General features: G+C 35.1%; 2 protein-coding genes across 5 annotated transcripts in view; one reads left to right on the forward strand and one right to left on the reverse strand.

Moving 5' to 3' along the window:
- The first annotated feature begins 700 nt into the window (after window positions 1–700).
- On the forward strand, window positions 701–22,258 carry PRG4 (proteoglycan 4). Its single transcript, XM_031937045.1, has 14 exons — window positions 701–796; window positions 3,759–3,881; window positions 6,332–6,451; window positions 8,244–8,396; window positions 9,207–9,329; window positions 11,531–12,682; window positions 12,875–13,036; window positions 13,664–14,731; window positions 16,803–16,880; window positions 18,580–18,716; window positions 19,978–20,134; window positions 20,639–20,833; window positions 21,158–21,283; window positions 22,061–22,258. The coding sequence occupies exons 1-14, from the start codon at window positions 727–729 to the stop codon at window positions 22,156–22,158; spliced, it is 3,762 nt and encodes a 1,253-aa protein (XP_031792905.1). The 5' UTR covers window positions 701–726; the 3' UTR covers window positions 22,159–22,258.
- The window catches only part of TPR (translocated promoter region, nuclear basket protein), a 61,224-nt gene continuing 57,342 nt past the window's right edge, over window positions 22,202–26,083 (reverse strand). For all 4 annotated transcript variants that reach the window (XM_031937042.1, XM_031937043.1, XM_031937041.1 and 1 more), the window contains 3 exons: window positions 25,018–25,136; window positions 22,963–23,061; window positions 22,202–22,412 (listed from right to left, as the gene is read on the reverse strand). In XM_031937042.1, coding sequence (XP_031792902.1) covers window positions 22,357–22,412; window positions 22,963–23,061; window positions 25,018–25,136 — 274 coding nt within the window. In that variant the 3' untranslated portion in view covers window positions 22,202–22,356. The remainder of the gene's footprint in view (window positions 22,413–22,962; window positions 23,062–25,017; window positions 25,137–26,083) is intronic.

The following is a 26,083-nucleotide window of genomic DNA, read 5'->3' on the forward strand; positions in this document are numbered from 1 at the left end:
ATTTAAAGTTTTTATATTTGTGATTTGGGGAGAATATTAGCAAATTTGAGCTTATTTTGACATGATGATAGCTTCATAGTAATAATAGTTTGAAAATAACATTATTTTTGTCCTATGTAATGTAATAACACTAGATTATTTATAGTGTGGTGCTGTAAATTAGACATGATCATCTCCTCCAAAAAATTTAATTGCTTGTAGTGATTCAAGGTAATTCCAATAGACTTGGGATAGAAAATGCAATCACATCCAGAGAGAGAATTATAATGAGTGAATGTGGATCAAAGAATAGTATTTTCATCTTTTTGTTTGTTTAATATTTCTTTCTCGGGATTTCTCCCTTTTTGGTTTGATTTTTCTTGCATAGCATGACAAATATTAAAATATGTTAAAAAGGATTGCACATATTTAACCTACATCAGATTGCTTTCTTGGTATGAAAGGAGGAAAGGGAGGAAGGGAGAAAAATTTAGAATGTACAAGTTTTACAAAAATGAATGTTGAAAATTATCTTTATATGTATTTGGGAAAATAAAATACTATTGAAAAAATTTTAATTATTTTTAGATGTCCATGATGACATTTAAAGTATTATAGTTTTACAGTGAAATGGCTTTTTAAAATGACAAGTCTTCACCTTGGAAGTAGAATAATGTAGTTCTTCAAGCTAGTCATTTAATAATTTGGTTTTGTTTTTCAGAGAAGATTCAATACCTGAAAAGAGTCATGGAATGGAAAATGCTTCCGATTCACCTGGTGGTGTTTTGTCTTTTCTTGATACAAGTTTCTTCTCAAGGTACCTTAATCAACAAAATTTTGAAATGGTGTTTCATTCTTAGCCTGAATCACTTAAATGGGGGTTTTCACTTAAGAATTATCGCACAATATTCCGTTAACAATATTGTGAAACACAATTTACCATTTAAACAAAATTGTTGATTTTTTTTTAGTTTTAGCACACTATAAATCTTAAGAACCATGTAAAAAGAATATATAAGCTTATGTTTATGGGGTGGGGAAAGAAGGAAGTAGAAGGTGCTTTATATTTTACCATGGTTTCCACCCCTCCACATTTCAAGATATTTTTTGCAGGGGTCCTCAACCTTTTTAAATAGGGGGCCAGTTCACTGTCCCTCAGACTGTTGGAGGGCCGGACTATAGCAAAAACAAAAATTTTGTTTTTTGGGCCTTTAAATAAAGAAACTTCATAGCCCTGGGTGAGGGGGATAACGTCCTTAGCTAATGCATCTGGCCCGCCGGCTGTAGTTTGAGGACCCCTAAAGAGGATAAGAGGCAATTTGGCATATTGCACAGGTGATAGGTATTAGAATCAAGAAAACTAGATTCAAGACCTATCTGCCATGCAATAGCTATAAGATGGGCAAGTCACTTTTGCATGCTCCAGACAATTCTCTAACACTATAGGCGAGATAACAACTTGTGTAAGTGAAGTGGGCTTTCATGGCAGAACTTTGTCACACTATGAAATCACAGGTCTGCAACACCCCCACCAAAAAAAAAAAAAAAGTATGAGATGATACAGTTATTTAAGGATTAAATTAAACTAATCCTTCTTCCCTACCTGTTGGGTTAAAAAAACAGCCTGACCAACTACTTGTAAGAAGTAGTTTGTGACCACAAGAAATGTAACTGAAGCAATTGATTAAATAAGTGAAAAATTAAGTTGACTACTTTTGGCCAAAATAATGGGTAAGAGTTTGACTAATCTTCTTGTTGAATTAAATAAATGGACTCATTGTTTTGCCATCAAGTATATCTATTTAAGTGTGAGAAAGTGTTATGAATGATCATTATTAGTTTAATAAGATAGCATTGAACATATATACACACACACACACACACACACACACATATACACACATGACTAGAGCTTGAAGGAATCTCAAAGGTCATCAAGCCCCAGACCAACCACTTCATGGTATAGATGAGGAGACTGAGGCTTAATGAGGTTAAATGATTTACCCAGAAAAGTAAGTAGAGAAATAGGTTTTGAAAACCAGGTTATCAATCCAATGTCCTAAATGTCACTGGACTGATTCTGTATCTGTATGCTTTTTTGATGGAGGGTTCTAGACCTGGGCTTCCACATTTTTCTTCACCCATTTGTAATTTATAGTCCTAGAAAGTTGTCTGGGGCATTGAAAGATTAAGCGACTTGCCTTGAAACCATCAATCCTCAGTTCTCTGATTCCAAGCATAACACTTTGTCTACTCTGCCATATTTGCTCTGATCTAGATAAATATTATATACTCTTCAGTGAATAGAATACATATCTCAATGTATACATAGATTTGGTCTACATTAATAAAAGGTTTAAATATATGATTTATTTTTATTAGATTCCTCTTAAAATTACCAGACTTTTGAGAGCTGATTTCTCTCCCACGGTGAACAATCACAGAAAAAAAAAAAAAGAGATTGGAAATGTGAAATTAAATTCTTAATCTTGAATTGTTATAGTAAAATACTAAAATAAATGGCTAAATCCTGATTGTCAAAATAGGAATGCAGATTAGCTGTACTAGATATTGTCTCTATGATGTTTTTAGATTGATGAAAACAGATGAAATATCAAAAATGAAAAGCTGAACAGCTCAGTGTCGGTGAACCTTTCTGATTATCATGAAAATAAAATGAGAAATCTTTCCAGTTTATGTATTGTGACAACTTAATACTAATTTTCACATAGTAAAAGCTTTCTTCCTTCACTGTACTTTGCAATGATTAAACTAAAATACAGAAACTAATGTGATTAATAATGATAACATAAAAAGGTGGGACACATTTCCTTTCTGAGAATTGTTAACTTGTCTACTAAGCTAATTTTTCAGCTGTTTCAAAGATCTATTACTTACAAGTTTGTATGAATCATAGAGATGTACATATGTGTATGCATATGCATATGTATACACATGTTTGCCTGTGAGGCTGAGAGTCATCCTAATCTATATGATGTTTGTGGGTTTTGTTATTGGTGCTCTGGGTTCACTATCTTGGGTCTTTGTCTGCATGTTTCAGTCTCCCTTTTTAGATCAAAAATAATTTTTCACTCTAGCAGATCAAAGTGACCACTGCATAATCATGGCTATTTGTCTCAAGGAGATTATTAAGAGGCTTTTTCTCTTGTTTGCTGCTTGATCACTGGAAGACAATTGTGCTTATGTCTTGTGGTTTTGTCGCCTTGTGTAGTTCTATTTGTTACCTTTACTCTCATGTGTAGCTGTACTTGTTGGAATTTGGCTATTTCTCATTCATTTGACCTCTGAGTGTGAGCATCTGAGAACCTTAAAGAGTATAGTTCCCCACCTCAAACCCATCTTGTAATAGGAGTGTCTGGGGGATGATCTGTTGCCACTACCAGCAAATATTTAAATGGGAACTAAAAAAAATGCTTTTTTTCTGATCCTGATACAGGAACTGATGTTGGTCACAATGGCTGTGTCACAGGGACCCATGAATTCCTCTCTCATTCCTAAGAATATGAGTACCTTCCTCCATATATTGGGATCCTTAGAATGAGAAAGTGATATCATTGTCAGACAATAGAACAGCAACCATAAACCTTTTCTACAGTATATTTTCCTTTTTCAATCCAATAGGCACATAGTAAAACCTGCCCATTCCCCTATGTCCTATGCTTCTTCTCCCTGACCTTTTTTTTTTTTCCATTCGATGTTTCCCTTGGTATCAAATCAGCTGGTTTGGTCATGTTTACACTAGTATTGTGTAATTTTAGATTTACCAAGCTGTGCAGGGAGATGTGGGGAAGGGTATACTAGAGATGCCGCCTGCAACTGTGATTATAACTGTCAATACTACATGGAGTGCTGTCCTGATTACAAGAAAGTCTGCACTGTGGGTAAGTTCTTAAGCCCAATAGGCCCTCTGGAAAGAAAATAGGAACTGTTTCCTGAGATCTCTCCCTGTGATCCTGATCCCCTTGTTATTTTTGAATGGCTTCTATGTTTCATTTCACTGTTGTATGTCTTTCCCTCCCCTTGCATAAATGTTGCATTGTTGTATCTGAAAATAGCACCAAAACCTTTAGACACAAAAACTGATTCTTATGTAGAGTCTTAGGAAATCAATATCCCATCCTCTCTTCTAGATGTGAGTAACATAGTATGTATAGACTTTTTTTTGTTACATGTAGAAATGTTCTAATTAATACTTATTTTTGAGAATTTAGAATGTTTCATTGCTTCAAGGTAGGGCTTAATCATTTGTACTATAGGACATTCATGTAAAATATATATTATTCAAATGTTTACTATTAGCCATCAGATCTCTAAAGAATATCAAACTATAAACAATATGGTACCCAAGGTGGAACATCAATTAAAGTTGAAATCTAGAAGTAATTAGGTTGGAAGTCAACAGTGCTCCAAATCAAAATTAATTTTAAACCACTTTGTCTTGAGTATAAAATCAATTTAATATTCAATATATAGAAAATCACTATTGTAACTTGTTAAAGTAACATTTGCTTTTGAACTTAGATGTAAAGATTAACTTGAAAAGTAATTTGACAAGGATGTTCTTTTAAATGGACCCTAATTAGTCTAATGGTTTTTTTTTTTTAAGGAATGATTTAAAATGGTAAAAATCATTTAAAAACATATAAATATCCCATGGTATGTAATTAAATCAGAATTGTTCAAATTTATTTAAATATTCCACATTCATTCCTTATGATACATATTAAATCCTATTATGAAGAATAGCATTACCACAGAAGTCTTTCCTATATATAATAAAATCTGCAAATCTAAACCAAAACCAATTTATATAAAGTAATATTTGATGTTATATAATTCCACTACAATAATTGAGACAAATACTTAGAATTTATTGTAATGGAATATGACTTATGATAGACATAAAACTCATAGGTGTGGAAGGACTACTTTGAGGAGGAGGTAGTGAGAGAGAAAAATTTCACTTGGATAGCATTCTACACAAGTGATGTCAAATTCAAATAGAAATGGTCCTATAATCTGTACATGATAATCTCTGCAGGCCATAAAATGCTTTAAGTTTTAAAATGTAATATTATTTATATTTTGTTATATTTTTATTTATTTTGCTAAATATTTTACAATTGCATTTTAATTTGATACAGGCTGAACTTAGGAGTTTGGGGGGGCCACATGTGGCCCTGCAGCCACATATCTGAAGCCTTTGCCCTACAATGAAGGCATTCTGAGTTACAAAATACCTCAACATCTTTTACATACAAACAGGTGGTCTAAGTCACGCCAGAAATAGAATGAGACTCCTCTAGAGTTTCCAGATAACTACTTCATGTAGTTATCACTATGGCCATCAAGGCAATGGAGAGAAGAGACAGAGGAGACAAGTTCCTTTGCTTCCTGAGTCATAAGCAGAACTTTCCAAAAGAATAATGGTATTAAGAGTAGTTATGTTCCCAGACAATCTCTAATTATCTATTTGAATCATAATGTCTCTGAACTGTGGAATTACTTAAGGATTCAGGGGATAATGTTAAATATTACAGTATTTCACAAAATCATAGGATTTTAGATTTAAAGCTGAAAGGGAAGCCTTTTGGTTCAATCCCTTCATTTTATAGATGAGGAAATTGAGTCTTAGAGAAGTAAAGTGACTTGCCTAAATTCGTTGTTTGTTATTCCTTCTGGTAGAGAATCAATGTCATCAGGAAGGTGATATCTTAACTTTCAGTGAGGCAGGGCCCTGCAAAATTATTAGTCTTTCTCTCCCCTCCAAGATCATTTTGAGTCCAGAGGCAAGACACAGATCAAGATGACTTGAAATGACTCCATATGCATGGGAAACCTTGGCCTTTTTAAGCTAAGGTCTGTCCCAGATCTCAGTTTGTCTGAGGCAACACTCATTTCATGATTTAAGACTAGGTAAGAAGGCAAAAGATATCCGGGTTTGTCTTTAAAAAAATCCCCAAGTCAAAACCGAACAGCACAAAAACAAACTGGGAGGAGAAGCCCCTTGGAATTTCTGCTTAAGATAGAGACAATTACCTAAGATCACAAAGTTGGTAAATGACAAAAGTAAGATGAGCTGTTGCTTTCTAGTATATAAAAAGGTTCCTTCCAATACAAATTTTTGTGGGCTAGTATGGGAACTTAACCACTAAAAAAGAATTGTTTTTATGGGGAAATGCTTTAAAAATTTACAAATAAGAAATATCTAAATTGACTCTAAAATATAAGTTGTGGAATACCTCAGTATATGACATTTATCTATCTACACACACACACATACACACAAACCCAGATGTATAATTTTTTTTTAATGTTTTCCTCTGGTTAGAGCTTTCCTGTAAAGGTCGTTGCTTTGAGTCATTTGCCAGAGGGAGAGAATGTGACTGTGACGCTGCCTGTAAAAAGTATGGCAAGTGCTGTCCAGATTATGAAGACTTCTGTGAAGAAAGTAAGTGCACAACTCCAGTCAAACACTTTCCAGCATTTGTCCACCTTTACATGTCACTGTATACTGAATTTTGAGGTCAGCTATGGTCATTAATTAATGACTTCAGTTAAGGCAGCCAGTATCTAAACCTGATCACTTCAAGACCATAAATTTGATCAAAATCTGCACTATTTAACAGGAAGTTTCTTTCACAAAGAAGAATTTGAAGATAAATACAATCTTCTAAATTATACTGAGAGTATGCTAATAGTATTTACTTCATCAGTATAGTATACAAATAGCATGTTAATGATAGTGTATATAAAATAGTCTTCTATACTAATAAAATAACAGGTTCAGTCCCTACCCTTAACTTTACTAAAAACTATTTAGGTTTTTTTTTTTTTTTTTTTAGGATAGAAAAATAGCAACAATAAGAGAATCTTAAATACCTGATTATGTCTCTTGCCAAGGTATTACTTGCAAAATCTCTTTCGTGAAAATGAGATAGTTTCGGGAAATTAAAAAAAAAAAAAACACTTGCATAATCTTATCTTTTTTTCCTAAACATTCTTGAAACACCTGATAAGGGTGATCCCAATTCTTTGGAGGAGAGGGAAAAGATAGGAAAACTGCTAAGGCAGCAGAGTCCATGGGGAGATATTAGCTGGTCAGTGCTTTATTTGGCGCATATCCCAAAAATGATGGAGACAACACCCTCCTAATTAAACATTTTAGCTCAGAACTCATGCAGCTATCAGAAGAACAGAGGGTGAGTAAGACTAACCTCACTCAGAACACTGGCATTTGTTTTGGCTGTTTGTCACAGAAGATGAAGAGAGGAAATGGGGATGGTGGTGGTGGTGAAGAGGGGATGCAGAGAAATAAAACATTTCAGAGAAAAAATCTCAAAATTATATATGTGTGTGTGTGTGTGTGTGTGTGTGTGTGTGTGTGTATTGTTCAAATCTGTGATGGGGGGGGAGGTAGGGAACTCTCATTATGGAAAACTACATACTGAGGAAGATGGGCTACTCATATTTAAAATCATCTTATAGACCTAGAGAGATCTAGTGATTTTTCCCATGATTTCACAGCTAATGTATGTGAGAAGCAAAACTTGAAGCTAGGTCTTCCTGTCTCCAAAGCCAACCTTTTATCTGCTGTGCCAGGCAGTCAAATGCTTTGCCCAATCACCTTTATTCAAGGGAGAATACAATTCAGAAGGATAAATGGCTAATCTTGTCAGTTGTCTGGCTTGTAGGTCTCTCCTACACAATGTTCTAACTAAAGAGAAGGATATATGTGTGTGTTAGAGTGGGGTTTACATCAGGTTGGGAAAGTATATTTGTTTGATAATAGAGACTGATCCAAATTTGGAAGAGTCCTTAGATTTCTTCTAGACCACTTCTATTTCTATGTATGAGTAAACTGAGGCTCAATGAAATGACTCATCCAGAGTCATGCAGGCAGCAAGAACATGACAGAGTAGAGATTCAAAGTCAGGTCCTGAGATTGCTAAATTCATGGCTCTTTTCATTACATCCTACCACAGAAATGGTTTAAGAGTAACTACCTTCAGAAGTGACCCAATTACTAATGTTTGCAAACTAGATACTTAGGAATCCACCTGGACTTGTTTGTAGGAACATTTGCTCACATAATTAGATATATTTTTAGCTAGAAGTGACAGATGTATTCAAAATGAAAAGGACCCCATGTATGACTAGATTTACTCTTAACAGTTAAATAGTTTTGATAATTATATACATTGTGAGATTGGCACTAACTGATTGATCTTGTTTGTTTTTAGTACATAATCCAACAACGCCACCACCATCTCCAAAAACTCCTCGGCCATCTCCAGAAGCTCCTCAAACTGTCAAATCAACAACTAAACGTTCCCCCAAACCTCCCAAGAAGAGGACCCCTGACAAAGTGGTAGAATCAGAGGAAATAACAGAAGGTAGGAAGAAGATAACTGTGACAAATGGAAGTTTTTCCTAAGTAAATATATAACATGCAGATGGTGGACTAGTGCTAGCACTTAATCATAGGACTTTGAAAAGTTACAAACATTCAGACACATAAAAGACTAATAATTTGTATGGAAAAAATAGCTATACATATATATATATATATATATGTATCTTTTAAAGTTTGCAAGGCACTTAAAATATCTCATTTAATAAATAATTTTACAGAACAGAAAACTGGGAAAATAGTAATATGACTTGTGTAGGGTCCCAGAGCTCTCTAATGTCTAAAGTAGGACTTAAACTCAGTTTCAGCACTCTAGCCACTGAGCCACCTACTTGTCTCCATTGAAAATGAACAATTTAAAACAAATCTCTCTCTCTCTCTCTCTTTTTTAAAGAGCAGGTAAGGCAAAATCATAATCATTAATCTCTCTTTGGTTTCCCAAACCCAGGATTGAAAATAGGTAAAAATCAACATGATCTAAAAAGCTCCATTTAAGTATGCCCTCAATCTGGCTTCTAAGAATGTTGTACTTTGGAAGAGTATTGGCAAGGATGGGATATGGGAGAGAAATTGGTCTAGCCAACATCAGTCTGATAATCTTCTTCCATGACTCTGAAATGTGTCCTATCATGTGCAAGGGAATTCTTAATGAGCCCTTTTACTCAAATTAATGCAGGAAGTAGACATTTTCTGAACAATAAGAGATCTGACTCCATTCTTGTTTCATTGGAACTGGATGGACTATTGTGGAAAAGTTACAGTTCACACAATCCACTTCTTTATTTAATTACAGAACATTCTATTTCTGAAAATCAGGAATCCTCCTCTTCCTCTTCTTCTTCCTCTTCAACTGTTCGGAAAACCAAGTCTTCTAAAAATTCAGCTGCTAATTCAGCACTCAAGAAGAAACCCAAAGGTTTGAGCATTGATACAGATCAAATACTATATCAATGCTAAATTAAGATTTGATAACTTGAAAATATTGGGTGGAGGTAGTAGAATTTGGTGATTAATTTTTCTTTTTAAAGTTGGGGAAGGGACAATAACCATGTAATACGGTTTCAGAAGATTTTTGGAAATTATGTTTGAATAAAATTAGAAAATAGGCCAAGATGAGGATCCTAGAGGAAATTAATGACTAACCTCTTATAGCAAATTAACAAAAACAATGAATTTTCCAATCCAATTCAACCCAATTCTTAATGCTTATTATGTACAAGGTATTGGAGATACAAGAATAGAAGAAAAACAGTTCTTATCCTTGGAATACATATATTACACATAAATATAAATACATAGCTGTATGTTTCTGGCTATTAAATTTAAAACTGCAGTAAATATTTGGGGATATTATATATATATATATATATACACACACACACACACACACACACACACACATACACACACACACACGCAAACATATATAGGGATTGCCTATATATGTGAACACACACACACACACACACACACATAGAAGTAGGTCCTAATTAGTGGGAATAATGAATCCCCTGAAATGCATTCAAATTTATACTATTTGAACTTGTAATTCTATAAAATATGGTAGTGGCTCCACCCCAATGGAAATATTGAAATCTACAGTGTGAATTCAAATAATGCAACTATTTGAAGTGATTTATTATTTCCATTCTTGGGAATGTGTTTGTGTGGGTGCGTGTGTATGTGTGTGTGTGTGTGTGTGTGTGTGTCTGTGTCTGAGGAGGTGGCATCTGTTCTGAGCTTTCAGAAAGCTGGAGAGGGAACTTCAGCCTACATAAAAACATGGAGGCTGGTGAAAGAATGCTACATTCCATGAAAAGCAATTAGGCCAATTTGGATGGAATATAGTCCATAATGGGGAATGTTATGAAATAAACCTGAAAAGGCTGGCTGGAGCTAGTTTTTGTTTGTTTGTTTGTTTTTGTTTTTGTTTTTGTCCTCAAGGTGAGAAGGAAGGTTTTTATGAGGGGGAGTGACGTGGTCAGATTTTGCTTTCAGAAATTTTTGGCAGTGGTATAGAGGACAGAGTGGTAAATAGGAGTCTAGTTATGAGGCTGTTGCAACAATCTAGGAAAGAAGTGATAAGAACCTGAAGTAGGGCTGGAAGTGAAGGAAAAGGGCATGGATTCATGACATGTTGTAGAAGTAGAATTGACCATTCTTAGCAACTTAATAGGTACCAGGAGTACAAGGGATGAGGGGAGGATTATTCTTACTGGCTCTTATACTCTCTCTTTTCTTTAAGTCCCAAATCTCATCCACCATTCCTCACTCTATTCACTCCCCTTACTCTTTTTTTTCTGCTGCCTATATACATATATCTTCCCACTCATATATTTGTATATATCTCTTCCTACTCAGTGACTTTGCACCTACAATTTATTCTCTCCTCTCTGGTGCTCCTGGACTCCTTGATCTCTCTGCTACCTGAGTTGGCTAGTGTTTTCACATCTATTCCATATTTACCTCAGGGGTATTCCCCATATTACCTTAAGTTATAAATGTCTTGAGGAAAACTGGTGGGGAATACAACTTTTGGTTTTGTTTTGTTTTTGTTTTACTGCAGAAATCTATATTAGATTCCATATATGTAAGAACAGTAGAGAGAGACTAGAGAAGAAAGAAAAGTAGAGAAAGAATAACAGCTCATAGGCATATATATACAGGAAGAAAGAACTGGAGCTGAGACAATAGTGTTTCTTGAGATAACAGAGAAGAGAACTGGGATTATAGGATGATAAGAGTGAGAGAACAAATTGGAGAAGAGAAATAAAGAGAAGAGACATTTGGGAAAGAAGAATAATGGTACTAGAAGGGATGGGCATACTTATTTGTCCTGAACTTCCATAAGTTGCCCCCTCTATAATAATAATATATTATATTTTCTTGATGCTTTTTATCCTTTACATTTTTCTCTCTATTGATATAGATGATAGCATCGTGAGGCAGGGAATACAGGTAGTTAGATCCATTTTTTAAATATGGAAATTGAAGCCCCAAGAAGTTACAGAATTTGACCAAAATCACACAACTAGTAAGTGTGAGAGGCAGGACCTGTATGTGAAAGCAATGCAAGGACTATTCAGAGAATAACTTGAGATGTGCATTTTTCCATAGCTAAAGATTCAAAGAAGAAGAGAAACCCTAAAGATAAACCTACTCCAGCACCTCCAGTTGTGGAGGACACAGGAAGTGGATTAGACAAACCCACTGTTGCTCCTGACACTGGTGTTCCTACCTCTCGGCCCACTCAAGTCACCACAACCCTTAAAGTGACTACAGCAGCACCTCTAGCAGCTTCCAAGGAGAGTAAAAAGGTCACATCAAAAGAGACAACAACTGAAAAGGAGACATCCACAGCTGCTAAAGAGACAACAATTGTAACTAGAGAGGTGACTAATACAGATAAACAGACCTCAACTACAGCTAAAGAGGCAACTACTTCAGCAAAAGAAACACTGACTACAGAGACAATGACAGCTGCTAAAGATGCTAAGCCCACAACCAAGGACCCTGAGCCTACGCCTGAGAACCCTAAATCCACAACTAAAGACCCCAAACCTACACCAAAAGACCCCAAACCTACACCTGAGGACCCTAAGCCTACACCCAAAGACTCCAAACCTACACCCAAAGACCCCAAACCTACACCTGAGGACCCTAAGCCTACACCTAAAAACCCTAAACCTACACCTGAGGACCCTAAACCCACACCCAAAGATCCTAAACCTACACCAGCAGACCCTAAGCCTACACCCAAAGACCCTAAACCTACACCAGCAGACCCTAAGCCTACACCCAAAGACCCTAAACCTACACCAGCAGACCCTAAGCCCACACCCAAAGATTCCAAAGCTACACCTGAGGACCCTAAACCCACACCCAAAGATCCCAAAGCTACACCTGAGGACCCTAAACCAACACCTGAGGACCCTAAACCCACACCCAAAGATCCCAAAGCTACACCTGAGGACCCTAAACCTACACCTGAGGACCCTAAACCTACACCTGAGGAACCTAAACCCACACCCAAAGATCCCAAAGCTACACCTGAGGACCCTAAACCTACACCTGAGGACCCTAAACCCACACCCAAAGATCCCAAAGCTACACCTGAGGACCCTAAGCCCACACCCAAAGACTCCAAACCTACACCTGAAGACCCTAAACCTACACCTGAGGATCCTAAACCCACACCTAAAGATCCCAAAGCTACACCTGAGGACCCTAAACCTACACCTGAGGACCCTAAACCCACACCCAAAGATCCAAAAGCTACACCTGAGGCCCTCCCACACCCAAAGACTCCAAACCAACCTGAAGCCCTAAACCTACAACCAGGACCCTAAACCCACACCTAAAGTCCAAGTTACACCTGAGGGATCCTAAACCTCCGGGACCCTAAACCCACCCAAAGATCCCAAAGCTACACCTGAGGACCCTAAGCCCCACCCAAAGACTCCAAACCTACACCTGAAGACCCTAAACCTACACCTGAGGATCCTAAACCCACACCTAAAGATCCCAAAGCTACACCTGAGGATCCTAAACCTACACCTGAGGACCCTAAACCCACACCCAAAGATCCCAAAGCTACACCTGAGGACCCTAAGCCCACACCCAAAGACTCCAAACCTACACCTGAAGACCCTAAACCTACACCTGGGATCCTAAAACCCCACCTAAAGATCCCAAAGCCACCTAGGATCCTAAACCTACACCTGAGGACCCTAAACCCCACCCCAAAGATCCCAAAGCTACCCTGAGGACCCTAAGCCCACACCAAAGGGCCCAAACCTACCCTAAGACCCTAAACCTAACCGGGATCCAAAACCCACCCTAAAATCCCAAAGCTACACCAGGATCCTAAACCCACACCTGAGGCCCAAACCCACCCAAAGATCCAAAGCTACCCTGAGGACCCTGGGCCCACCCAAAGACTCCAAACCTACACCTGAAGACCCTAAACCTCACCTGAGGATCCTAAACCCCAACCTAAAGATCCGCCACACCTGAGGTCCTAAACCACACCTGAGGACCCTAAACCCCAAAAGATCCCAAAGCACACCTGAGGACCCTAAGCCCCCCCAAAGACTAAAACCTAACCTGAAAACCCTAAACCTGCAACTGAGGATCCTAAACCCACATAAAGATCCCAAAGCTACACCTGGGACCCTAAACCTACACCTAGGGACCAAACCCACACCCAAAGATCCCAAAGCCACCTGAGGGACCCTAAACCTACACCTGAGGACCCTAAACCCACACCCAAAGATCCCAAAGCTACACCTGAGGACCCTAAGCCCACACCCAAAGACCCCAAACCTACACCTGAAGACCCTAAACCTACACCAGAGGACTCTAAGCCCACACCTGAAGATATAACTTCTGTACCTACTACACCTGAAGTGACTACAGTTTCTAAGGATAAAGTAACTGAAAAAGATACACCTGCTACTCCAAAAGTTACAACTGCTTCCCCAAAGGTGACAAGTACAACCACTAAAGTGACAACCAGAGCAGTCACTTCACCGAAAGTGACAACTAAAGTGACAACTACTACAGCTAAAGCAACAACTACTGCCACCAAAGTGACGACTACTGCTAAAGAGAAAACTACTACAGCTGAAGAAAAAACTGAAAAAACTACTTCATCAGATGAGAAAACTCCTAAAGTGACAACTCCCACCCCTAAAAAGCCAGCTCCTAAAGTGACGACTACTGCTTCTAAAGTGACAACCACCACAACCAAAGAAACAACTACTGTTCCAGATGAGACGACTACTGCCCCCAAAGTGACACCGAAGCCTAAAACGACAACTACTGCCCCTAAAGTGATCACACCCAAACCCATAAAGACAACCACTAAGACAAAAGAGACAACCACAAAAGCCAAGGAAACAACCATTGTAACTAAAGAAACAGCTACTCCTTTGGTTCCAACTCCAGATCCTAAAGTAACAAACAAGAAGCCTACAGCTGCACCTCAGAAACCAGAAACTACATCTAAAATCACAACTACAAGTGAAAAGACAACTACCCTGAAGACATCAACAGTAACTGATCTGAATTCTATGCCGCTGGAGGAGGCTACCCCCCAAACCACTCCTGGACCCAACAGAAGGCCAAACTCAGAAATAACAACTTCTCTTACTATACCAGAAGTCACTCCAAAGAATGAAGGTTTGATTTTTGAGCAGGAGAAGCCTTATCTGAATCCTAGACCTCCTGTGTTTTTTCCAATAGGTATCCCAGGTTCTAACATGTATGTGGAAAGGAGACCTGGTCAAGACTTTAGTAACACCCCATTGCTTTCAGGTAATTTAAACAATTTGATATTCTTCTCTATTCTAAATATATTGATGATATGTCTACGAAATTATATTATTTGAAATGATTAGTTTTCAAAATCAGAAAAATACACATTCCATCAGAATAGCCATGATAAGAATCAAAGGAAAAATGGTAAGGTAGAACATCTGGAAGTGGTTTAATTTTGTTATCTTTGATAGATTTTGATTTGTCTAGGCTACTTCTAGAGATTATTACCTAAGACTAGGAGATGGGGATTTTTAGGTTATTCTTTAAAAGAATTAGGAAACTGGTAATCATGTTTTGGTACTTTGTTTTTTATAGGAAACATTCGAGAGTAAATTATTTAACTGAGTTTAATACTTTGTCTAACTTAAAAAGTTAAACATGCAAGTAAACAAAAAAAAAATAAGCTCACCAAAACTCCAAAAAGATATTTCAAAAAGTTTGTTACATAGGCACAAAGGCAGTTCAGTAGATAATTTCAGTCGTCTTGAATTGAAGAACCCTTATTTTCTACCAGCCATTCCTGAAATGTTTCTGGTATCTTGAAGCTGTTCACATTTGAAATGTTTCTCTAGGTAGGCAAGAATCATCAGTTTTTTGAAACCAAGGCACTAAGTACTACAGTGACCATTCAAGTGAGCCAAGAAAGTTCATTGTGAATAATTCTCTTTAAGACACTTACACTTTTTTCATACTGTCCAAAAAAGTTGGCTGAATTTTAAGTCTGTAGACTCTCCTATAAACATTTCATCTTTTTGATAAAATATTTTTGAAAACTTCAACCTTACCTGTAAAGGGATGAAACTCTGAGTAGGTGCACTTGGACAACCAAGCACTTAAAGCTAATTACTTATTGGACAATACTATTACATATACATATTAGAATATGCTTGGAAAATGGCCCTTCCTATTATTTTGTGCTGGCTCAATCGTTTGCTATTTTCTTCTATAAGAATGTAAGATCTTTGAAGGTAGACTATTTTGTTTACTCGTATTTTTAGCATGAGGATTTAACCATGGCACCTGGTACACAATAGGATATAGACTGATCTAATGATTTCATTGGGATAACTCCCTGAAAGAGAATTGTCTCTCCCTATAAAGGTTGGCATTTTTATTGCAGCTAGAGAATGCCTTAGAGTAGAGATGGTCCATAGCCAATGAGTTGAGTTCTTCATGTACAATTTCTATCTACTGTCATGCTGCTTCTAAAAGGTCCTTAATTTGTTTTTGTTTCATCCATTTATTCATTCGTTTGCCTTAGCTCTTTCTATTTGACTTCCTTTTGTAGTCATAATTTAAAAAAAAAATCTCTTTAATGTGACTTTTTGTATACATTTCTTCACTGGTAATGTGTTTAGTCTATAATCTGTATTAAAGTTCCTTATTGCCTTAAAATAACCTATAATTATGATTCTTTAGAGATGTTGTTATTCCATGTCTCATATTGGAAATCTGTTGGGTTTAAAAAATATCTGTTTTTTTTGTTTCAGGGAAAATACTTGAGTCTTTCAAAACAATGCAAAATTTCCCAAATGTAATCTATTTTTATTCCTTTTCAATTCTGAATCTAATTTATTGTCCATCTGCAGAATTGAAAAACAAAAACAAAAACAAAAAAATAAAGATTTTCCACATTGGGTTAAAGTTTCCTTATAACATTACAAAGTTTTTAGACTTGGATTCAGAAATCATCTGGAAGTCCAATATGCTCATTCACTGGAGGAAATTGAAGTCTAGGAGTTATTTGTCCAAGGCCACATAACCAGAACCTATAGCATCTGACTATTTAAATTCCATGAAAAAGCTTTTTAAAAAAGCTTGTTCTGTTAAATATATGATCATCTTATCATCATTGAATCACAATCCCATCCCTTCTGGTTTGAATTGTTATCTTAAAGCAGAAATTAGGATACTTCCCCCCCCAAAACAAAACAAAACAAAACAAAAAAACCCCCACTGTATGTAGTAGAATCTAGAGGAATGAAAAAAAAAAGTTATTTTTTAATATTCTCCTTCCCTTCTTCATCCCATTCTCCTACCAATGTATACTTTATACTAATCATTTCAGATGAGACTAACTTATGCAACGGGAAGCCAGTAGATGGACTGACTACTTTGCGCAATGGGACATTAGTTGCATTTAGAGGTGAGCTGAACATTAAAAAAAAAAAAAAATCTCTTCTTACTTTTGACTTTGTGCCATTTATGAGAATACTGCAGCTGTGAAATATTGTCTTGGTTGTGGGGGTGGGATGTTGAATCTACTCATGATACTGCTAGAGTCTGGGACTTTGATACTGTCTTTGTAAAACATGTTGTTTGAAAAATGTAGTTGCTTACCCAGAGACTGAAAAAAAATAAATGCATTTCAAAATACTTGGTCAGATAGGATGTTTCTTTTCCACTCATAAGGTTGGGCCAGTTTCATTTATGTTGACTACTATGACTTCAAAATTTCCATTTCCTTTCTTTTGGAAAGATAACCTTGTTTTTGAGATGTCACTAAATTAAAGCTTGATGCATAGTTGTGTGTACACACACACACACACATGAAGGTAGGAAGGGAAGTAGATGAGTTGTCCAAGGTCATAGCTAGATGGTTGCAACGCAAATTTCAGTTCTATCATAATCCTATTCCATGTATTTGCATCTCAGTGCTTGCTTCACAGATCCATTAGTTTTTCTGATCTGGGTACTCTTTTCTTTTACACAGGCTGCAACTCTACTATACTTTATTAAACATTCTAAGTGAATTGAAGTGACTAAAAATGCCATCACCTTCTGTCCAGCCTTCTGGATTTTGGCTTCTCTGAAAATAACTATTTGTTCCTTGAACACTGACATAGACTATTGACAGGATGACACTCAAAGCCTTGCCAATTTAGTAGAAACCTGGCGGCTTGAGCTCTGTAGGCATTGCTTTCAAGGACTCAGGGTCACCTCCATATCATGATAGAGGTGAACTTTAAGGAAGAATACATATTAACCTTGTAAGCATCAGATTATTTGAAATCGAAATTTTAACTCTCAATCCTTTTCTGAAAACCCTTCAAACTCATTTCTTGACAAATCTTTTTTTAAAAGCTTTTTATTTTCAAAACACATGCATAGACATATTCAACATATATAGGACTGCTTGCCATCTGGGGGAGGGGGTGGAGGGAAAGAGGGGAAAAATCGGAACAGAAGTGAGTGCAAGGGATAATGTTGTAAAAAAAAATGATCCTGCCATGGGTTCTGTCAATAAAAAGTTATTATAATAAATAAAAAAATTAAAAACAAAACACATGCATAGCTTTCAACATCCACCCTTGCAAAACCTTGCATTCCAATTTTTTTTTTCTCCTTCCCACCTCCTCCCCAGATGGCAAGTAATCCAATATATACTTCTGTACTATTTCTACAATTATGCTGCAGATTAAAAAGAAAAAAAATGAGAAAACAAAAAGCAAGCAAACAACAAAAAAAGAAGTGAAATACTATGTTGTGATCCACACAGTCCCCATGATCTTTTCTCTGAGTGCAGATGGCTCTCTCCATCACAAGACTATTGGAACTGGCCTGAATCACCTTGCTATTGAAAAAATTGCATCTTGAAAAATCTTAATAGCTATCCTAGAAAATAGGATACTACTAGCTACTAGTATCCTAGTAGTTTTGAAAATGTTAAGATTTTCACATTGGACAACAATTCTGAATAACACTAATACTATTTATTCATATATTGATTTGCTTTTTTCCAAAATGTTTTTGTACATATAAGGATGGCTTCCTTGAAAGAGTTCCTATAAACTGGCCTTTGTGATAAAACTAAGTGACTATTTATTCTTGTATTACATCTTTAGGTCATTATTTCTGGTTGCTGAATCCATTCACTCCACCATCACCAGCTCGGAGGATTACTGATGTTTGGGGCATCCCTTCTCCCATTGACACTGTTTTTACTAGATGTAACTGTGAAGGAAAAACTTTCTTTTTTAAGGTGAGGAAACTAACTTAAAGGAAAAAAAAAAAGCAGTGGTAATTTTGTTCACTGATGTATTATTGGTCATAAGGATTCAAAAAGATAAGTTCATGTGAAGTATCACAGAGCAATCCTATGCATGTTCTTGTTAATGGATATTTAATGACTGGAACAACAGTCTTAAGATTACCCACAGTTAATAAACTTTCTTTCTCCTCTGATTTATAAAAAGATGAATTGCATCTGTAAGCACAGAATTCAATTTAATCTTTTAGTAGACACATATTTAATGATTAATCAATTTAGGCTACTCCTAACCAATGATAAATGAAAACCCTCTACCCCTTAGTAGCAGGCTCTCATGAATTTCAATAGTCAAAAATAAGCAAAAGAGAATTTGTTAGCTGTAAAATTTTTGATAATGGGGCTCTTTAAACCTAGTGAGGTTGCTCCTCAAATGGAATATATTCACTGGTATTGGCATGAATTTGTGCCTCTCCCTCTTCACTCCCACCCCTTTCATCCACTCTTTATTCCTGTCAAATTAATCTGCTACCTATTCCCCATACAATCTATCTCTTCTTTTGGTCCCTTTGCACAAATATATCAGATTCAGAATATATCCCCTCAACTCCATTTTACAGAATCTTGAATAACTTAGCTGCTACTTCCTAAATGAGACTTTTCCTGACACAAACCCTCCATACCATGAAATATAAGATTTTCTCTTGACATTTGTTTTAACATTATATTTATTTGCTCACAGATACATTATGAATTCACAGAATGAAAACTCTCCAAGACTTTCTCGTGACATCTATTTTTTTATTATTAAATTTATTTGTTCACAGATATGGTATTAATTCATAGAATGCAATCTTCCTTAAGGCAGGAAACTGAAAGTTTCCCAACACCTAGCAGGATGGAAGCATTTAACGCTTATTTAATGTATTGAAATTGTTGAGGCGTTTATGCTTTGGAAAGGACTTAGATTTCATTACCTTGGCTTCTTATTACTTGTTTGCCTTTGGACAGGACACTTAATTTGGTTTCTTTATCAGTAAAATGAGAGGAGGTTCTTCCAGTTTAGGTCTATGGTTCTGTGATTCTAAATGAATTTAAATTACCTTAGCAGCATGTTAGAAGGAGATGACTTACAAAAAATATTTTCCACTAAGTTAAAGGTTAATATAGGAAGTATTTATTAAACTCTCCCTTTCTCTCCCCACCCCCACCTCTCCTGCCAAGATCTACTAATCTTTTCTGTTTTACATATTAGGATTCTTATTACTGGCGGTTCACCAATGACATAAAAGATCCAGGTTATCCTAAACCAATTGCTAAAGGATTTGGAGGTCTAAATGGGAAAATAGTCGCAGCTCTATCAATAGCAAAATACAAAAACAGGCCAGAATCTGTGTATTTTTTCAAGAGAGGTATGTAGCATTCAAATTATCTGCAGATTTAGACATTTTCAAGATTTGTACACAAGCCAACATACTTGGTAGCTAAAACTTTGCCAGGGAAACACATCTATTTAATGTCTGTTAATTACTAGGTTTACTGGTATCAAAGATATTTTTGGGTACAACTGCCTTATTGATGGGGGAGTACTGGCCTGGGAATCACAGGATTGGGTTCTAATGCCCTAGATTTGTTTTCTACTAGTAATTTGCTGCCATATCTTTGTAAAGTTACACAACATTTTCAGGCTTCAATTTTTCTGATTCACAAACTGAAAGGGCTAAGTTAGTTCAACTAAAAATTCCTCTTTGCTAATTAGTTTAATAATTAATGATTTTACTGTAATGTCTCTTGAAATAATTTTTTTGATGCTTAAAACATAAAAAAACATGAATTAACCAGTCCATCCTTTGAAAGCTACTTTTAACTTTTTCTTATTTGAACAACTTTTACAATATAATCTATTTTCATATTAGGTGGCACCATTCAGCAGTATACTTACCAACAGGAACCAGTTAGAAAGTGTTCTGGAAGAAGATCCACTATAAACTATTCAGTTTATGGAGAACCCACCCAAATCAGAAGGCGACGCTATGAACGGGCTATCATTCCCTCCCAAACACATACTATCAGAATAAGCTATTCACCTGTCAGAGTTACTTATCAAAAAGGTAAACCGCACATTTTCTTACATGTGTTAGGAATTAAAGTTTAAATGATTGTTATTTGGCTTCATATTATAAAGCTATGTGTAAACACCTAAGTAGTTTAAATCGGGGGAAGTCTAGAATTTAAAATTATGTCACTACTTGAGTTATTGGGTATAAGGCCTTTATTCCAAGAAATTACCCCAAAGCTAAGTGCTATATTCTCTCTATCTCACTTTTCTGTCTGGGAAAAGGGTTTCATTTTCTCAGTTTGGCTCATGGTCTGATTTAAGTTTATAATCTATTTATTAAATTTTTTTTAATATATAAAAAATATGTCACACACAGGTTTCCTTCATAATGAAGTTAAATTGAATACAATTTGGAGAGGTCTTCCAAAAATGGTTACCTCAGCTATAGCACTGCCTAACATTAGGAAACCTGATGGTTATGATTACTATGCTTTTTCTAAAGGTAAGTGATTAAGATATATCTTAATAGCTATCTGAACTGATTATTTAACCATGAATAATTGAAAAAAAGACAACTGTAGACTGACTACAGATAAAATCTAAATAGCTTTGAAATAATCACTTAAATTCAATTTAGGTATAAAAATTTGTATCCTCTCATTACTGAGCTTAGAACTAGGTAAAATTAAATAAGAGTAATAATTTAAGTAAAATCTTGTAGCTTCAACCTGACATCTGTGATGTTTCCTGCAAGCTTTATAATATAGAATATATCAATTTAAGTTTACTAAATTCACTTAATTAGCCCAAGAATTTTCCTGCAATGTTTCATTTTTTTATAGATTAGTGTGGACACTTTTTTTGGAGGGAGGTGGGTTGAATAATTTGACAAATAACATGTAAGTGAACTTTAAAAGGATTTCATTTGTTAGTTTAGAATAAGAATTGGGCTTCAACTCCTAGCTCTTTCACTTACTCTTTGAAGGATGTAGGGAATGTCATTTAATGCTTCTGGGCCTCAAGTTTCTCATCTAAAAAGTGACAAGGTTGGACCAGATGGACCATAGTTGTATATGACCTCTGATACTTTTGAAAAATACTCAATTAGAAATTATTAGTAATATCATATCTGAAATGTAGTAAAAAAAGCTCATATTTCAAACTATTATGTGTCTTATCCATTAGAAAATTTGAATGTTCAAATTGGGGGAAAGGATATAATGGAATAATAAAAGCAAATTATTCTCATTTCATCAAAATTTTTTTTCTTTTAATCTAGATCGATATTACAACATTGATGTGCCTAGCAGAACAGCAAACTTAATCACCACCCGTTCCGGACAGACATTATCCAATGTTTGGTATAAATGTCCTTAAGCCTGATTTTAAAAGAAGATATGGAAAAACTTAAAGAAAAGAATATTTTGACATGGAAATGATTTTATTAATAAAGATGGTGAAATGTGTGCATACCAATTTAAGTACAAAGCACTTTTAACCTCATTAAACATTACACTAAAACAGTAGCAGATTCAACAATCTTATTCACAATTACAATAATAGTTTACAAAGCTTTTAATTAATATTTCCTCTGTTTAGTCCTCCTCTGCCTCCCATTGCATGGGTCACACCTGTAGGAGGAAAAATGAGAAGCAAATATAAATGTTCCCTTTAAAAAATCAATCAACAAGGGCATCAGGTTTTCCATTATAGTATATGATAGGCTAGTATACAAACTATTTCCAGTTTTTATTACTATTACATATTTTAAAATGAGTTTTACATTTTTATGACACAAACTCAGTATACAATTTCTCTATAGGAAAATTAGGATAAGGGAATTATTAAAAGGCTCCTCTATCTTTGTGTTAGATGGAATCACAAAAAATGCTTTCTTTTGTTATATATAAAAAGGAAATAAAAGAAGTAATGGTTAAAGATCAAGATATTTTAATTTTTCAAATGGTACTTTAAACATGAGGAAAGAACATGATTAAGTAATGTGTCATATAGGTAAATATAGTCATATGATGCAATAAACCTCTTCCCCAAATTAGCCCCTGAAGTATACATATTTGATAGATGATCTTAATTTGCTCAGGTTTAGGACACTTGTTCTGAGTCATATGAAATACTCCTCTCCTCATCCCAACCATATTCTCAGACAAGAGAGAATCTTACCTCTTTGTCGGTTAAACTGACGACCCCGGACTCCTGTTCTTAAAGTCTGAGGCTGAAGCCTAACTCGTCTGAAAGGCTTAGGTTGACTACTGCTAGTATCTGAGAAGAAAAGATAGCTTTATTGTCACTGAAGCAAAAAATAACTGCACAAAGAGATAAAACTACAAACAGATGTCTTTTAGATTTAATGTTTTTAAAACTATTTAATCATGTAATATGTTGAATTTTTAAATACAGAAATAAAACCTCAGAATAATAAAATATATTTTTCTCTGACTTAAAATATCATCTGGCCAACTGAATGACATTTTAATTTCATATTAAAAAAAACCCCTCAAAGTAAGAGAGTGAACTATTATCTAAACAATTGTTAAGAAAGAATTATAACTGCTATTTCTCCAGTCAAAATAATTTTATCTAGAAAACCACTACATTTTTATACTTCACTTGTTCTGTATTTAAATTTTAATCTTAAATGACTAGGTTCCCTTAAGTGAATATTTCATAAAGGGGAAAGAGTTCAGATTTTCTAATTATTTCAATAAAAATCGTTACTATGAACTTTACATATTGCATATATGGATAGCAACAAACATTTGGAAGTTTACTTCATATTCATATTTCTTAGGAAAAAATCTTAAGGGAAGATGGGACATCAGAACAGAATCTAAATCCCTATGTTACTCAGCTTTGGTAATGGAAGAAAGCATTGATGGTAACAGAAAATTTCAGATAATACAAACTAGGACAGTCAGTATGTAGGAAGAAATATGCTTTGGATGCTGCTAAAAAATTATACTGATTTCCAGAAGGGAGGGGTACTTTTCATGACTTGTCTGTGGAGAAACATATATATTTGTGTGTGTATGAGAAAATATCACTGTTGGGAGTTAAGAGACATGAATTGAAGCCTTACATTTGACATTTTAGTAGTTTTGTGACAAAGGTAAAAAAAAAAAAATCACTTATTTTTAAGTGTCTCAGTTTTCTCATCTGGGAAATGGGAATAATACTTATTTCCCACACTCTTGCTATGAAGCTAATAATGAGAAAATACATGGGATTATATTTTGTAAATCGTAAAGTACAACATAAATATCATAAAGTAGTATGATCTACTATGATACTATAATAGTAGTACCCATATTTAATCTCTATTTTTTGTAACTGAGTGAGAAAATTCTAGAAGGCATCATTATAAAACTTGATAACTAGTTTTTTTCTTCTTCTAATGTTGGACAGTTTGACACAGAAAAACAGATGGGGGGAATGGCATAATTGCCTTTCAGACCAATACAATAATCCAATGATCAGATCATTGAGTATCAAAGACTGAAACAAACCTATCTTAAAACTAGGAAATAATTTTCAAGCTTTAGAATAATATAGCTTATATTTATATAAATTCTAGTAACATAAAATACTATGCGTATTTTGCTAACCTTTAAAATAAAGTGCACAGACTATCATTTTACAGATACAAACACGAGAGCTCTGAAGAGTTAAACCAAAGTTCACAAAAACAAACAGAAGAGCTGAGATATAAATTCATTTTTACTTATTTCTAAGTTCTTCTATTGTTTATACCCCTTAACAGCTTAAAAAAACCTTCAAAAATGTGAAGGCAAATTTTTAAATTGTTCAAAAGAATGATGTAGTGACTTATTATTTCTTGATTCATTCATCCCTTCATTTGAAACATGTTATTCCTATCCCAAAACCAGAAAACTTTTGCAAAAGTGACTTCAAAATGAAGTTGATGTTTCTCTATTTAATGGTGAACATCTACATATATGTGCAAGCATCTATCTATATAGATAAGCATATACAAAAACAAATAAACCTATGATAAACAGTGTAGATGTATTAAAAAGTATCTACCTCAAATATTTACTAATTGTGTAATCGTGGATAAATTATTGTATTTAATTTCACAGAATATAGTGAAGAAAATAGTCTGAAAATCCCAAAGGACAATATAAGTAAATATGTGTTATTATCATTAAGAACAAGTTGGCTCCACCTCTGTTCTAGTTAAAAATTACAGAATATTACCTGCAGAGGAACTGGACGGAGGATCTTGGCTAGTAGAAGGAAGATCAGACTCATCAGATGCCTGAACAGGTTCTTCCTCCTGCTGGCTATCAATTTCTAGGCCAGCTTCTGAACTAATTCTAATGGGGGGGGGGGGGGGGAACAAAAAAGAAATCCATTAAGAATGACAAAAGTGGTTCTGTTAGGTAGTGCTAAACCAGTTAAATTAAAAGTTGATAAGAAATTATAGCTTGTAAATATCACACAAAGGCAAAATTTCAAGTCCGCAGAAAGACCTTTTTTGCTAGATGATTATTAGGATCTCTTTCATTCTGAATTTTGTGATGTTTATAATGGATATTCATGTATAAAACTGATAAATCATTAAGGAAATTTCTATAGAGTTAATTTCAACAATAACAAAAATGGAATAGTTTGACATAGTGGATGGAGTATAGTCCTGTGTTTGGAACTATACTGATTGTATAATGGGGAAGGGAGGGAGGAGAGAGGTGCAGTTAATCAGCAGATAGGTCAGTTAAATCTATCAGTGCTCTATATCTTCTCCAAGTTGTAGAGTAATTTCTGATCTGCAGGGATGAAAGGAGTTCTCCATAATGATGGTTTAGGCCAATCCCAATCTCCTTTCCAAAACCTACTTTTCTTTTATCTAAGAAAGATTTCCTAATCATTGATTATATCCCTTTATTTTAATTTTGAGCTAATTTTTCTTTTCTCTGAGACCACATGTACTTCAAAGGTAAGGATTCTGAAAATCATAAAAAGCTGGCTTATTTAGCAGGACCAGTACTTTACATAGTATTTTAGTGTTCTTTCAAGTACTTATAGACATTCGTATTTGTGAAAGAGCTGACTATATATAGTTTGTGATTATCCAGGCCTCTTGCTTTGCTTTCCTTGATCTTTTTTGGCAATTTGAATGCTCTTTTGCACCCTCCACAAAGAAATGAAAGACCTTTAAATACTTTGTAGTGAATTAAATTCCTGGGAAATAGCTCTTGATGAAGATTTTCTTATTCAAAAATGTGATTTTTACATAACTCATTAATTTTTTAAATTATTCATT

This window comes from Sarcophilus harrisii, chromosome 4 (genome assembly GCF_902635505.1).
Source record: "Sarcophilus harrisii chromosome 4, mSarHar1.11, whole genome shotgun sequence".
Classification (NCBI taxonomy): domain Eukaryota; kingdom Metazoa; phylum Chordata; class Mammalia; order Dasyuromorphia; family Dasyuridae; genus Sarcophilus; species Sarcophilus harrisii.

Coding starts and splice junctions, on each gene's coding strand:
- PRG4 (XM_031937045.1), top strand. CDS start 727: ATGGAATGGAAAATGCTTCCGATTCACCTGGTGGTGTTTTGTCTTTTC. Junction 797..3,758: donor GATACAAGTTTCTTCTCAAG/GTACCTTAATCA, acceptor GTGTAATTTTAG/ATTTACCAAGCTGTGCAGGG. Junction 18,717..19,977: donor GAAAAACTTTCTTTTTTAAG/GTGAGGAAACTA, acceptor TTTACATATTAG/GATTCTTATTACTGGCGGTT.